Here is a 15,710-nt window from a genome sequence, read left to right as displayed (position 1 = left end):
GGTGGGTGGAGGAACACAGACACTCAGCTGTGGAAGGAGGCAAGAACAGTCAGTCAGCGGGAGAGCCGAGCTGGGGGGTGCCCACTGCCCAGCTCCTGCAGCGTGCCTGTAGGTTTCAGAATTTTCTCAATAAAATGCTGGGGGGAAATGCCCGACTCACTCTCTTAACCCAAAGCTACACGACACAGGTGATATTATACAGGTATAGAGAGAGGGGCAAATATTATGTAACATATGAAGGCATATAATATAAAAACCACCACACACTTTGTATCTTCTTACCACACCTGAAGGTGTCCTGTTTCACGTCGCCAAAATACTAGTCCTTTCCTTTTTAATAATTTATTTGTTAAATATTTGTTAACTGTTGTCTAGATTATACACAAGGCACCCTGCCATGTGCCTTGAAAAATAACAGCTAACATATTAACCACCTAATATGTGCTGACTGTTTATTTATGTGCATCTATCAATCAATCACTCAATCAATCAGGCTGCATGCCCAGCACGGAGCCCAATGTGGGACTTGAACTGATGAACCTGATACCAAAAGTCAGATGCTTAACCAACTGAGCCACCCAAGTGCCCCTCTGTGCAATAATTTAGTTACGAATGCTAAGCACCATTGGATAGCAGGCTGCTTCACAGTCCTGAAATTATAGTAATTTTTAAAACTTGTGCATAAACAAGAATAGTTTTTCTAATTTGGATTCTGTAACTATATCTGCTTTTATCCCTGGAGTGTTAATTTTTGGCTTGGTGATCAAGTACTTGAGAGCAAACTCTATAGCACATGAAAGCAAAAATATTCCCTTAAGGTTCAGCATCTTAGGGGAGTTACTCTGATTTTCTTAATTGTGGATACATTTTATAACCTGGAGACATATAAGTGTTTTATTTTATCTAAATCTCTTTGGGAAAAGAGGCAGCAACCCTCAGTATGTTTGTGGATTTCAATTAACCTTCTGGAAAACAAGGCGGCCTAGACTGTGTATTTTATAAACCCTCTTTCTTAGCTAGTGTCCAGAAAAAATTCCAGGATTTCTTCCTACCTTAAAAACAAAATCTTAGGGGGTGCCTGGGTGGCTTAGTCGGTTAAGCATCCGACTTCGGCTCAGGTCATGATCTCATAGTTCATGGGTTTGAGCCCCGCATCGGGCTCTGTGTTGACAGCTCAGAGCCTGGAGCCTGCTTCAGATTCTGTGTCTCCCTCTCTCTCTGATCCTCCCCTGCTTGCTCTCTGCTCTGACTCTCAAAATAAAATAAAGATATTAAAAACAAATTTTTTTAATTAAAAAAATTTTTTTAAAAATCTAAAAGTTATGCTGTTGCTCTAGAGAGAAGGAAGACCTCAGGAACCAGCAAATATTCTGAAGGGTAATCATGAAGCTCTTAACACCAAAGAATCCTATTTACAAGGAGGCACACCCACTGGACATAGAAAGTTAAGGAGAAGTCTGTGACACGCTTTGCAGGCTGCCACAGACCTGTGAGGCCAGAGTCACACAAATGGCTGCAGGAAGTGACCTCGCGCATCACTCAGGCTGCACTGAAGAGCATGCTGTGACGCCTTGCCTAGGGAGGATTTTTTCGAGAAGGGAGAGGGGTAGAATTCCAGGACGGGGTGGTGCTTCACAGGGCACTCGGAGTGGCTGCCCACTGAGCAAGACAGTGAGGAGGCTGCTGACGGATGGGACCGTCTGCCATCACCTGCTTCTGGGTAAATCACTGGCTGTTTGGGTGCCTGGTGGCTCAGTCGGTTGAGCGTCTGACTTTGGCTCAGGCCGTGATCTCATGGTTCCTGAGCTCAAGCCCCACATTAAGCTCTTTGCTGTCAGTGCAGAGCCTGCTTCGGATCCTCCGTCTCCCTCTCTGTCTGCCCCTCTCCCCCACTCATGTGCTCTGTCTCTTAAAAATAAAGAAACATTAAAAAAAATAAATCACTGGCTATTAAAGGAGGTGTTCGGAGATTGTGAGTAAAATAACAGAAGGGAACAGATTTGAGTCAGGCCTACGTACAAGTCTCCATTCTGTTACTTAGCAGCTGAGTAATTTGGACTATGCTTGCCTACCAATCAGAGTCCAGATTTCCTCAGAGTTTAATGAGATTAACTCCCCCCCACCCCCAGGGTTGCTGGAAGCAGAAATGAGATCGTATCTATAAAAATTCAGTTCAGGGACGAGTAATCACTTTGTTAGGTATTAGCCTGTCCCTCTCTCCCCTTTTCCTTGCATATGCAAATCCCTGGTTTTATTGAATGCTAGACAAACAGTCACTGCAAAACCTCTCCTGGTCACAAACAACTCTGGTCAAGTGGAGACAACGCAGAGGAAGAATGCTCCAGACCTCACCCCAGGCCATGAGACATTCTCCTGTGTGCCTGGAGACGGCTGTGCGTCCACCATTTCTGACTCTTCTGAGGCACTCGGGGATGAAATGTGGGTACACGCCGATTCGGGGAGCATGCTTCAGCTGTTAGCAATCTGTCTGGTCATCCTGAAAAACTGCCAAATCCGGCTATTCGTATGAAGGATCTTGTAAACTGCTTTTGGCAGTTTGAAGAAGGCGGCAAGATACAGGAAATCCGAATTCTCTCCCGCTAGGAAGATCACTCAGTTCAGTGACCAGAAATAACTATGATTCTGCAGAGCTGCTGATCCAGGGAAGAGCTGTCATGAGCCTAGGTGGGGAGTGAGAGGTCTTTCTTAATGAAGACTTTGCAATTTCAAAATAACTTGACCGTGAGAATTTCCAGGCGCACATAAATGCTTTAACAAATCCGAATGTTTCCAGGACCCGGTTTCAGTGACTGTCAGCGATTCGATTTTAAAGCTGGAACTTAGAGATGTGACCTCATCTGTCTACCGGAAACAAAAATGACACGCCCCTTCAGAATGGTATTCCCCTTGGGGGTGGAGGCCGAACAGAAGCCCGTACAATGAAAACCTCAAAATCACAGTGGAAATCACCCAAATTCTGTTATTTCCAAAACAAAAATCAAAACAACAAAAAACCAAATGAAAAATATCATGGCTTCCCTCTTCCTAGAGAGCTCCGGAGTAGGGCAGATCCTTCTAGTGTGTAGACTTTTTACTTTATAGCAGCCACTAAATCAATTTGCTATTAAGAATGACAGGAATCCTGCAGTCCTGTAAAGTTTTCCAAGGACCTCTGGGAGACAGTGCGCACCAGAAAAAGGAGCACGGTGGAAAAGAGTCAGGGGAGGCCAAATGAGCTCGAGAGAGCCACTGGACAAAAATGAAACCGCAGCGTCTTCGCGGGGGCTCTAAGTATGTTCCAGCCTGGAATCCCAGAGCGCCAAGCCTCTGCCGGGACTTCCACACACAGCATCCTCACTCCGTGCAACGCCACTGCTCTGGTCCCTTCTCTAGGGTCCCTGTGAGGCCTTCATAAAGGCGTCTTCACAGCCGCCTTGTCTGTGCCCCGTCACCCCCTCGCGATGGAGACAGCCACGCGGGCCTGGCTGAGAACCACTTGCTGACCCCGCTGTGCGAAAGCCCGCCGTTCTTCTCAGGGGAGCAAAAGCAAAAGAAGGCAAACCGCCCCCACCCCCCCACCCCCTCAGAGAGCCTCAAATTACACGAAAATGCAAGGTGACTCATGAGCACGGGCTTGGCTCTCCACTGGGGAGAAGACAGTCTGGGTTCCCCCGCAGAGATCTAGAAAGTTCAGTTAAGCAGCTAGATGAGGAGGGGTGACATCAGCAAGCTGAGCAGCGAGCTTCAAGCCTGAACACGTTAATCAGAAATGACTCTACAGTTAGTTGACACACATGACGTGCTGCAGTCTTAGCTGCAGTCCCGTCCCGCCCACTGAGAAAAGAATTCACTGCCGTCTGATTTAATTCACACCAAAGGAGTTTCCCTTTCTTTAGGCTTCAAAACCTGCATTGTAACCAAGCACGATTCTACATGAGATACAATGGCCAGTGCCTTTTTCTAAGCCCCAGGAAGCTGGAGCTCGCTTCTCCAGAAGGGAGGGCTTTCCACTTCTCTAGGACCAGAGCGAGCTGGGGAGACGCTCAGCAGGGTCAGCAGGGTCCCCACCGACCAGCACAAGGTGCACACCGAGGCAGACAGTACCTTGGAGAAGATGATGCTGTCCACTTCCTCGCTGGGTGACTGGAAGAGGTCAGAGTCACTCCCGGATTCTCGTTTGAGCACCCCTGGTTTTGAGGCACACTCTCTGCCCAGGCCAACATCTAGGAAGCTGTCACATCCTAAAAAAGAAAATGTATTCAACCAATATGTAAATAAAAAAAAAAAGACTTTCTTTTCATTCCAGCAATTAGCCTTTTAAATCAACCAACTAACCTCTCCGCTCCCCCACGAGTAAGAAGCTGTAAAGGACTCAAATGAGCAGCTCTCAACTCTGGTCATTCCAATTCTAGGGTGATCGTTACTACTGGGCAACCACCACTTTGCCATGTAAACAAAAGGCACGAAAAGATAAAATGGTGATTTAGAACCATGATTGCATCTGTATTTAGGTATTTAAGTGGCCATCTTTTCCTCTTGGTAATTAGAGAATATTTTCTTTCACTATCAAAATTAAAAATCCTTTACTAGGAAACTATGAGACAGGGTTTATGGCCAATTGCTAAGACTTAAATTCTTTCTGGAAACTTGTTATCAAATATTGGGATAATAGACAAAGGGGGAGCATATCTAATATGAATATTGGCGTATTACACATATGGGTTACAATTCTACCCTAAACAGAGGATGCGGCGGGGGGAGGGGAAATGTACTAATGAAGAAAAAAGTATCATGTAGAATCTGTCTTCAGTTCAATAATTAGCATAGTGAACCAGAGGGAGGGGCCTTGACAGAAATATTATTCTATCAAGGAATTCTGAGGACTTAGTACATTGAAGTTAGCAAGGTATCTAACCCATTCTCTCTTATTAACTCTGCAAACAGAATTAAAAGGATTTGTATGTGGTAAAACCAAAAGCCCCATAGAAAGTCAATTAATAGGTAGGTATCAACCTCCTTCAAGAAGTCTGGAGAGTGAAATATCTCCATTTTGGTTAGCATTTGGCTGTGTGACTCAGTCAGACACATGCCGGCCCTGTAGCTGGCACCGGGTGATGAGGAACACCGCAGACGTACCAGCCACCTAGCAGGTCATGAGACCCCCCACCTGCAGGTTCGGGTTAGAAGCAGATTCAAGAGGAGATGACAATACAAGGTGAAAGCAAGACCAAAACAAAACAAAAAAAAAGAAAAAGAGAAAAAACTTAATGGTTTAGACTCTATAGAAGTCAGTATACCCAAGTCCAAGATGGGGACAGTCCTACCACTATGTGACAGCTAGACCTCACAGATAGGATGATGTTTGTTACTAAGTAACATTTACTTTTTATTTATTTTTTAATGTTTATTTATTTTTGAGAGAGAGGTGGGAGGGGAAGAGAGAGGAGGAGACAGGATCCGAAGTAGGCTCTAGGCTCTGAGCTGGCAGCACAGAGCCCAGTGCGGGGCCTGAACTCACGAATGGTGAGGTTCTGACCTGAGCCGAAGTCAGATGCTTAACCGACTGAGCCACCCGGGTGCTGTGTCCTAGGTAACATTTAGATTAGGAACTGACATGAGGTGCCTGGTGGCTCAGTCGGTTGAGTATCTGGCTCTTGATTTCACTTTGGGTCAGGATCCCAGGGCCGTGGGATCGAGCCCTGCGTGAGGCTCATGCTGATCATCAAGGCTGCTTGGGATTCTCTTTCTCCTCTCCCCACACCACCGCCCCCGCCACTCACAAGCTCTCTATTAAAAAAAAAAATTTGAAACACTGACAAACAGAAACGCGTGCATGGTAATGAGGTCACGGTAGTGGAAACCCTGGAGATACCTGTGGCTTTTGCAGTAGCTGGAAAAAGTGAGGCTGAGGACAGTTGCAGATTTGCTCTTTGTTCCAGAGGCAGAACAAAAAGCCCACTGAGTGGAAGCCACAGAGCTTTACTCCAGGCTTCTGGGCAATGGGTTAGCGGCTTCCTAAAGTGATGACGGTCACTTCACGAGCAGGGGTGGCACAAAGGCAGAATGACTGTCAAGAGGTTTCAGAAAAGATGTACACATAGAAAGGGATGTGGGACATTAGATAACCCCCAGGGTCTCTCTTAATTCTCTGCGTCTATGTTTGGACAATAATTGTGTGTGTGTGTATGCTGAGGAATAACGAGAAGAGGAAGTTTATTCTTATCTGAACTAGTTAATTATTGATCACTAATAAATTATTTGCCCTGGATTAGCTGGAAATCTTAGAGGAAGGGTCAAGGGAGCATCACACTGGAATACAGGTCATGAACTGCTTGGTCACTAAAATTACCTTTTCTCTTAGTAAGGCATTTGACTAGGTACTGGGGATTACCCAAATAAAAAGAGACATTTAGTGCGTGTGTGTGTGTGTGTGTGTTGGGGGCAACAGTTTGCAACTTTGTAGTAGAAAAAGACATATTAGGAGACAATTTCAACACATAAGTACATAAATGATGTGACGCGGCCCACAGATCAATCAGAGAATGTTTTTAGTTGAAGAAAAAAATGACCTTAGTCCCTTTCAATCTTGATCCAAGCTATTTCTGAGTGTTTGGTTCCATGGGAATGGCCCTGCCTCTGTAAGACTTGGAATCATGGGTATTTGCGCCCCCCCCCCCCCGCCATTTTGGAGAGTACGGACCAGGTAAGGTGGAGTTGGTTAGGTGGAGTTTCTACTTCTCCCTCTTTCCCCACTTGGAAAAATCGAAAACTCCATTTCATGGTTGAGGGAAAACCAGGGTGCTGGCCAGGAATAGGAAAAGAAAGGGCTGTCGCAGCAACTACGCTGAGCTGCCGACTCTCCAGCGGGCAAACAGACCATGTCCACATTCCAGACTGGAAAACAAACCAACTCGAGACACTCTAACGGAAAATTCACAGGGAAGATCCAGCATCAGCCCTGGTAGGAAGAGTTCACCCGGAAAGTCAACCCGAGCCAGCACTACAAGGGAGCACACATCGGGCTGGGGTATGAGACTGTGTGATTCGATCCTGACTGTGAGCTGGGGAGGGTGGAAGTAGGGAAGGGTATGCAAACAGGGGATGAGGGGGAGAAAATGACCATAAGCAGTTATGCCACCCCACAAATGGAGGGGTCCCTAAAGCAAAAAGCAGTCTACCCCCTCTGTCACACGTCTTTCTACATGCCCTCTTCCTAACGCATGAAGATGTATGCAAAACAGTGAGCACTGATTGGTTTCAGAGTCCGATCTATCTGGCCTAAAGCTAGGTCTGCTTACTTTCAGTACAAAGATTCCAGGCAAGAGGCCTTTAACCCCTTCAGCCTCCGTTTCCAGACCAGTCAAATGGATGAGTATACCTCCCTGAAATAGCTGTAGCGACAGTTAGGATGACTTCTACAAACAGCAGCCACGACTCTGCCCCTCGGCACCCAGCAGGGGTGTCATACACACACCTGATGAGGTTAAGGCTTCGTTAACCCACACTGTGTGATTTAACAAGTCCCTGGACGGACATCACCTTGCGGTGAGCCATTCCTATTTATGCCTCACACATCAGTCTGCCTGCCTATAGACTTCCATGTCCTGAGACATTAGCTTCTTTAAAAGCTAGCAAAATGCGTCATTTTTAAGGTGCTTTTTAGTCATTTGGGCTTAAAGTTCTATGTACGCAGACACACTACAGTGGGGAAAGGAGGAAAGCTACCGGCAGCGCCCACGAGAATTTGCTGAACCGCACTAACCTTAACGCATTCGTGTTTATCTGTAGGTAAATAAAGTTGTATTTACCCAGTATTGAAGGATATCCAAAGTGATTCTAAAACATATTATCTTCTTTGGTTTTACACTACTGCTCTCTTGAGCTGTGTTTATAAAGTAAAAGAAATCTCTAAGATCCTAAGTGCCGAGAATTCACCAATTTACCTAAAATCGAAATCTCAGGTTTGAAGTCCCGAAGCACAATCCAGATCTCAGATTTTGCTGCGCCGAGATTTAAAAAGACTCACTCTAAGAAGACCACAGTGGTTATGCTTGGGGCTGGAGCTTGTGTTTGTGTGATGAGGGGTGGGGGGTGGGGGAGTCAACAAAATGTCCCGGGGAAAATGCTCAGGGGTTCAAAATTCACTTCTTTAAATGAATAAATTAAACTCCAGTGTGTGAAGAAACTCCCTGAGAACACTCAAGTTGTAAGACAGCCTCATTTAACCCTTCCGCGGCCCACAGCTTTGCTGTTTGGATGGCTGGGGGTAATCATAGCTCTGGAAAATGCCGACAACAGTTGAAGGAAGCAAAATACGGTGGGTAGTATACTTTTAAGTACAAGATTCTAGGGGGCTGGGTGGGGGAAGGGTCAGCTCAGTCTGTGAACAGGGTCAGTCTCATAATACACAGAGACTCTGAACACAACCATCCGAGTCAAAACTAGAGAAAAATACTTTTCGTATCTGTCTCCAATACTTCCTCTAAAGTAAAGTCAGAGTTGAGAATCAGTAGGAAAACTCTTGGATACAGGACTTGGACAGTTTGCCTTTGAATTTAATACTACTGGCAAGGCATCGCAGCTCAACTGTTTCTATAAAGACCAGTCAATGAGGACTCAGTAAGGTTTAAAGCAGGTCAGTAACACTTGTGAAGGTAAACAGAGGTGTTGTGGAGTCAGGTCGACTCAAGAGCCCAAACACGTTCACATGGCAGCTCCAGACCAGGCACAGGGACTGACAGGTATAAGCCATGTCATTCAACACCCCCACAGTGAACAGCTGGCCATGCCGTAGAGACGGAAGACCACAGACAGCACAGACATTAGGGAACATTCCTCGCTTGACTTAATGAAGTCAAGTGGCTTAACCTGGGTAAAAAGCTGGGCATCCTAACTCCCCGCAAATCATGTGCCGTGTCATGAACAAGCCCGGTCTTAACAGCTGACCCTCGCCTGTTGTTACTAATGCCTCACGGGTGTTTAACATAATGTGGGTGTTACTAACACCTCAACTGCTGACGGTCCTTCCCAAGCTGATGGTTCTCAAGTCTGGCTGTGCAATGGACTCACCAAAGGAGCTTTCAAAGGTTCTGAGGCCCGGCTCACACCCCAGGCCCAACTAAATCAGGTTCTCTGGGAGCAGGACCTGGGCAGCAGTGCACTTCTGAGATTCAGAGAATCTCAACACGCAGCCAAAACTCAGGGCTGTCTGGTTTAGTTCTTAATAAGTACTTACGGTTTCACCAGATGGGGAAACCATTATCATATGTGCACACACAGCAGAGATGCCTTCACACAGTAAGTCATAAAGCCACACATGAAGACTCACCGCTAAAATGGAACTTAGGTGATTACACAACATTGCGCATCCTCAGGGAAGACGAAATGCCTACAAACCCAGGTTACACTTACCCCCTCTTCTGACTTACTGTGTGGCCTGGCCGGGAAGGACAGACCTCTGAAAACGTTCTCTTACTTAGAAGGGGATGGATGCCAGCACGAGGAAACGGACATTTTTAGATCCAGTGATGCAAGCAACTGGACACTGGAAAATCCCTGCTCACCTGGGCTCTGTGTGGGAGCCAACAGAGACGCTGCGTCAGGGCACGGCTTGATTGCACACCAGCTCTCTCGGTTTATCTGAAGGGAAAGAGAAACAGACCAACATTCAGACAGTGAAGCAGTGCGGGATGATTTTAGAGCTGCGGCAGGCGTGTCTACTGTACCAACACTCCACCCTCTCTTTCACGCCTGATTACACAGTAGGTAAAGTTACAGTGAGGGGAAAAACCCCTCTCACACTACAATCAAGGCATCCCATACTCCACTAAGCTCTGAGGAGACTGTCAGGAAAAAGATACGCACAGAAGACCTGGTGCCAAGAGCAAAACGATACAACAATACTACATAATAATGTGGAATATAATAATAATAAAAAGCAAAACAGACTAAAATACATAGTTGATCTCTTCATTGACAAGTTAAAAACATACAAAAATAATTTCTATTCATTCAAGAGTTACTGTCTGCCGGGTCTCAGGTTAAGATTCCATGTACATGACCTCACTCAATCCCCACAATAGCTACAAGAAGTCTGCATGACCTGCACCCAGAGAAGAACGGGGCTCAACCGAGCTGCTGATGTCACAGGACAGGACTGGCAACGGCATACGAGTCTACGTAAATCTAAAGCATATGAACAAGAAAAGACTTCCCTCAAAGTAATTAAAAAAAAATTTAGTCTTTACAATGCTCAGTCATCTTATTAACATCACAACCGTCTACTTTCATTACATTTAAAATAACATAAAATTACCATAAGAGATTTCAAAAGTCATCTCCCCCGTAACTGATAAAACGAGTAAACACAAAAATCAGCAGGGACACAGAAAACTTGAAAACCATTACCCAGCAGTTTGATCTAACCCACACATGCAGAGCAATCCCCCCAAGGGCAGCAGAACACACATTTTTTTCAAGTACCCATGGAACGTTCACCACAACAGACCATATTCTGTGGCATAAAAGAAGTCTCAAATTTGAAGATTAAAATCACACTATGTATGCGCTCTGTCCACAAGAGGATCAGATCAGAAACCAAAATGAGAAGTTACCTGGAAAAGCCGCAGAAACTTTAAAAACAAAACAAGACAAAAAGCCACACAGAAACCTATTAAAAAATCCATGAATCAAAGATGAGATCGTAAGGAATTATTATATATTAAATATTAGAAAACATCTCCAACTGAAAAATTAAAGCATCACATATAAAAATTTGGGCGATATAGAAAAAACAGTGTTTAGAGCAAAATCTGTAACATTAAGTGCCTGTATTAGAAAAGAGAGGTCTCAAATTGATGATCTAAGCTGCTAAAAGTCTAGAAAAACAGGCCTCAATGAAAAAAACAAACAAAAGAAGAATGAAAGCACAACCTGGTTCCCTGCAGCAAAGCTCTAGCTAGACTGACCAAGAGCCAAAGGGACAAACTGCAAGTGTCAGGAATTAACGAGGTCATCGTTACAGTTCCTGCAGAGAGGGAAAGGGTAACAAAGGGACGTTCTGAACAGCATTACTGTAACATTCTCAAGTTAGATGAAACGGAAACATTTCACAGAGGACACAAACTACCAAAATTCGCTCAAGAAGATAAAGATAATCTGAATACCCTTATTCTGTCAAAGACATTGAATTCCGTTAAAAACCTTCCTGTAACGAAATCTCCAGGCCCAGACAGCTTCAGTGGCGGAAGCCGCCAAACGTCAAAGGAAGAAATAATACCAATTCTACACAAACTCTTCCACAAAATACAAGAGGAAGGAATTATATACATCTCGTTTTTCTGAGTCCAGCATCACCCTGACACCAAAACTAGACAAGGACATTGTAAGAAAACATAAATCAGCACCCCTCGGGAACACAGATGCAAAATCCTGAACAAATATTAGGATAGTGAATCTAGCCACACAGAAAAAAGATCAAGTTGTCATGGCCAAGTTCATCCCAGGAAGGGATGAGAGAACAGTTTCATCAAATATGCTACATGGGATAAGAGAGAAAGTTCTAGACATTCTGTCAAATGGCAACTGTTTGACCAAGAAAAAAGGCAAGGAATTCATCAGCTCTTGCAAACTTAGATCTACATGAAACACAATAGCAAATCATTTGCTCCTTTTGACTATCACCATTAGAGAGAGCACAGGAGGTGGGGACCAGGGGCCACGCATGTTTTGGTTCCTGGTATGTTACAAACCCATGCCAAAAATTTCACAGTGATCCTGAATGGACACTGATCTTCCGCTGGTTCCCTGGGATTATGCAAAGTAGGCTCTTAAAATGTAACTTGAGTGTCCCCAATAAGTAACCTCAAATTCAGAAACTTTAACAAACCCTAACCCATACCGGTCAAAGAATTCAAACAGCATGGGGTGCCTGGGTGGCTCAGTCGCTTGAATGTCCCACTTCAGCTCAGGTCATGATCTCAGAGTTCATGGGTTCGAGCCCCGCGTCAGGCTCTGTGTTGACAGCTAGCTCAGAGCATGGAGCCTGCTTCAGATTCTGTGTCTCCCTCTCTCTCTGATCTTCCCCTGCTCATGTTCTGTCTCTCCCTGTCTCTCAAAAATAAATAAATATTATAAAAAAAAAGAATTCGAACAGCAAATTTTAACAACACAACAAAACAAAACCAAAACATTCATTCAGAGTAGGATTTCTTTACTGAAAGCTGCACCTCATTTGAAATGAACCAAATTTCACCCTAGTGAAATGTTTCCCTGTTAGCAGTAGAAACAAGAGTCTAGAACTACCATACCTCAAGAGAAAGCTACATTTTGAGGCTGAAAGAGAAAAAAATTGCTTTTCTTCCTTTTATCCCCCAAAATAGGAAATGTCTGCATGAAGACAGCACAAATTTAAATAATTAACAGAAGCCAAAGAGCTGAGAAGTTCCTTTAAAGTAAGGAAGCTCTCACTTTTCATGATGCTGTGTCCTCCTTCTGTGACCGTCACTAACTTCAGCCAACATTTTAGGAGACTTTGCTAAAACTCTACATCTTAGAACAGTTTTCATTGCCTTTTCAATTCGATGGCCAGTGAGTAAACTGAACATTCTTTGCCTTCAATATGTAAGAGACTAAGTGACTAAACTTTTCATGTCCTTTTACACATTTGCAAGTTATAAGAAATAAGTTAAATAATTTGTAAAAGAACAAGTAATATATGTAAGTAGTTTATAATATATTAATAGTATGTATAATAGCATTGTTTTAATAAAATTAAAATATTAAAAATAACACATTTATTTAAATAATTAATAAATACTCAAAGGATGAAATTAAGATGAAATCAAATCTCCTTAACCGAATACACTAATTTCTGAAATACCAGTGGTGGGAACATATTAATATTGGAAAAGCACTCTTCATGGGTCTGTCCTATCTCTCCACATCTTGTGAGCAAAGGCACTGATTGTTCTTTTGTCCTAAATTACCTTTTCAAAAATGTCTGTGTATCAAACAACCTTGGCAGATACACTGTCTCCTTCTGAAGCAAAGGGCAGGCTTGTCTACTGTGCGGCATGATGAAGATAATGTCTCAGTCAAGGGCAAAGATCAGGCGCGCTCAGTGCTCGTTCTAAGAACTGAAGTTTCCTAAGGGTGGGGTTCCCTGGCTGTGACCCAGCATCCACCGGGGCCCCCTCTGGGCTGTCCCTGGGGAACTTGGGAACCAAGAGGAACCCAGAAACTGATGGCTTATGGTGCTTTTTGTGTGATGAGTAATAAACTCATTTGCCCCTGACCCGGGAGCCCTGGGAGTTCAGGCAGCAGCCACAAAACGAACAGCGGACTTGGTAGCTGGAGAGTAGGGAAAGTCTCAGACCCACCACAGTTTTGACCATTAGTATATAATAAACAGTATAAAAAACATTTAAACACAGGAGCAGGCAGAGTCTCTTGATGTGATACATCTATCTGGTGAAAAACCTTAATCTGATTCAGTTTTTTCATTATATGATTATGCTTGAATGAACACAAACAGTATTTATTTTAACTTTTCTGCTGTTTCCCAAATTTTCTTTACAAATTTTTTGGCTTTTACAGCTGATTCTGGCAAGCCTTCTATTCTGTGCTAACTTTAGGTTGACAGAAAAGCTACAAAGAGAGCCCTCTCTCACCAGTATCTCCAATGTTAACATCTCACATAACCTGGTGCTTTCGTCAACAGTATGACCCTGATGTCAGTCCATTACCGTTACTAAATTCTGCACTTGATCTGGAGTTCATTTCTCTTTTGATTAATGTGCTTTTCTGTTCCGGGGTCAAAACCAGGACACCACAGTGCACTGAGACTGTGTGTGTAATTTGACATTTTAACATCTTTACTGAAAGGTAATTCATGTGCGCTAAAACTCACCCATCTGAGTGTATGATTCAGTGGCTTAGAATATTTGCAGACTTGTTGTAACCATCACTACCATCTAAGTTTAGAACATTTTCATCATGCCAAGAAGACACTCACATCCCACCCCGACCTCCATTTCCCAGTTCTGGGCAATCATGAATCTGCTGTCGGTCTCCATGGATTTGCCTACTCCAGACACTTCACATAAATGGCATCACATATGACGTGGTCTTTTGTGACTGGCTTCTTTCACTCAGCAAAGTGTCTTCGAGGTTTCCCCACGTTGTAGCACAGATCGGTACCTCATTCCTTTTCCTACCAAGTATCATTCCACTGTGTGGGGAGAACCTCATTTCATTCATTCATTCATTCATTCATTCATTCATTCATTCATTCATCCTTCAACTGATGGACATCTGGACTGTTCTCACTTTCTGGCTGTTTGGAATAATGCTGCTATGAAAATCCTCATACACGTTTTTGTTTGGACGTGTTTTCATTTCTCCTGGGTTTACACCTGGCGAGTGAAACTGCTGGGTCATGTGATGCCTTTATGCAGACAGTCTTAGGAGCCGCCAGACTTTTCCAAAGGGGCTGCACCGTGTGGGGTCCCTGACAGCAGGGTACGCTGTTGTCCAGTTCCGCATGTGCGCCCACACTGGTTACTGGTCTTGTCCATCTGACGGCAGCCATGCTAAGAGGCTGGACGTAGTGTCTCATGGGACTATTCATTTTTTGAATGAAAAAAGTTTTTAATCTGTTGGTTACTTTCTAGGGATGGAAAACAGTATGAAGATGGAGTGCTCTTCATCCTCAGGTTTGCCTCCCTCCTTATTTTAAGCAAAAAAAAAAAAAAATTGCATTTAAATACCTTCTATGTATCAAATTCTACGTGGGGCCTTAAAAGCAGAAGTAGTAAAGAGCATGACCTGAAAGGACCTGGGGGGTGTGCGTGCGTGCGTGTGTGTGTGTGTGTGTGTGAGAGAGAGAGAGAGAGAGAGAGAGAGAGAGAGAGAGAGAGAGAGTGTGTGTGTGTGTGTGTGTGTGTGTTCAGTTCCTAGCTCCTCGCACACAGCAGGCACTCGAACGGGCGCAGTCACTGGCAGAAATGAGAACCCGAGTGAGCGGACCACTGCAAGGAGGAGCCACGCTTGCCTTGCACTCCGTACAGCGCACTGCACACCACGCGGCGGGCCAGGCAGAGGTGCAGCGGTGGCTGTGCCTGCCCCAGACACCAAGACGCACATCTCTGCTCCCCGGGGACGGGGCTGCCAAGCAGCAAGTGCGAGGTCCGTGGGGGAGGCTTCGTGAAGAATCTCGGAGTTCGTTAACCCCCGCGATGTTGCCAAGAACCAACCGCGAGGAGAGCCGTCAGGTTCTCGCTCTGCTGCCGCCACCAGATCCGCAAACACACACACGTGAGGCCCACGGGGGTGAAGGGGCTCCAATGGGTGAGAAGCCCTGGGGGCGCCCCCCGCCCCCCACTTTGAACCAGCGCTCTTTCCCCGAGTCCACGGGCACCGCTTCGTACTTCTTTCTTTGCCTTGGAACTCGACAACTCTTTAAACAAATTTTAGTAACAATATCAACTGGAAAAGATCTGGCAAAGTACGGTTCAGATCTCTGGAGAAGATTAGCTGGAAAACAGTCACTGTTTACTTCAGACAAAAATATTTAGAAAATAAAGTATTATCAAGAAGAAACAACACATGGGATGGCGGGTGCCAAGTTTTTGAAAATCAGGATGCCGTAATGAGAGAAATGTTCTGTGGGGGGAGTAGGGGGGCTCTGCCTGGGTCCTGGCGCCTGTGTC

The 15,710-nt window shown here is 44.7% G+C and overlaps 1 protein-coding gene across 13 annotated transcripts in view; it reads right to left on the bottom strand.

The window, feature by feature from the left end:
* The window catches only part of AKAP13 (A-kinase anchoring protein 13), a 314,398-nt gene that overhangs the window by 82,911 nt on the left and 215,777 nt on the right, over positions 1–15,710 (bottom strand). For all 13 annotated transcript variants that reach the window (XM_029953026.1, XM_029953024.1, XM_029953029.1 and 10 more), the window contains 2 exons: positions 9,564–9,639; positions 4,105–4,241 (listed from right to left, as the gene is read on the bottom strand). In XM_029953026.1, coding sequence (XP_029808886.1) covers positions 4,105–4,241; positions 9,564–9,639 — 213 coding nt within the window. The remainder of the gene's footprint in view (positions 1–4,104; positions 4,242–9,563; positions 9,640–15,710) is intronic.

The sequence above is a fragment of the Suricata suricatta genome, chromosome 9 (assembly GCF_006229205.1).
Source record: "Suricata suricatta isolate VVHF042 chromosome 9, meerkat_22Aug2017_6uvM2_HiC, whole genome shotgun sequence".
Classification (NCBI taxonomy): Eukaryota; Metazoa; Chordata; class Mammalia; order Carnivora; family Herpestidae; genus Suricata; species Suricata suricatta.
The sequence above is the reverse complement of the archived record's forward strand: the minus strand, read 5'-3'. Positions and strand labels throughout refer to the sequence as shown.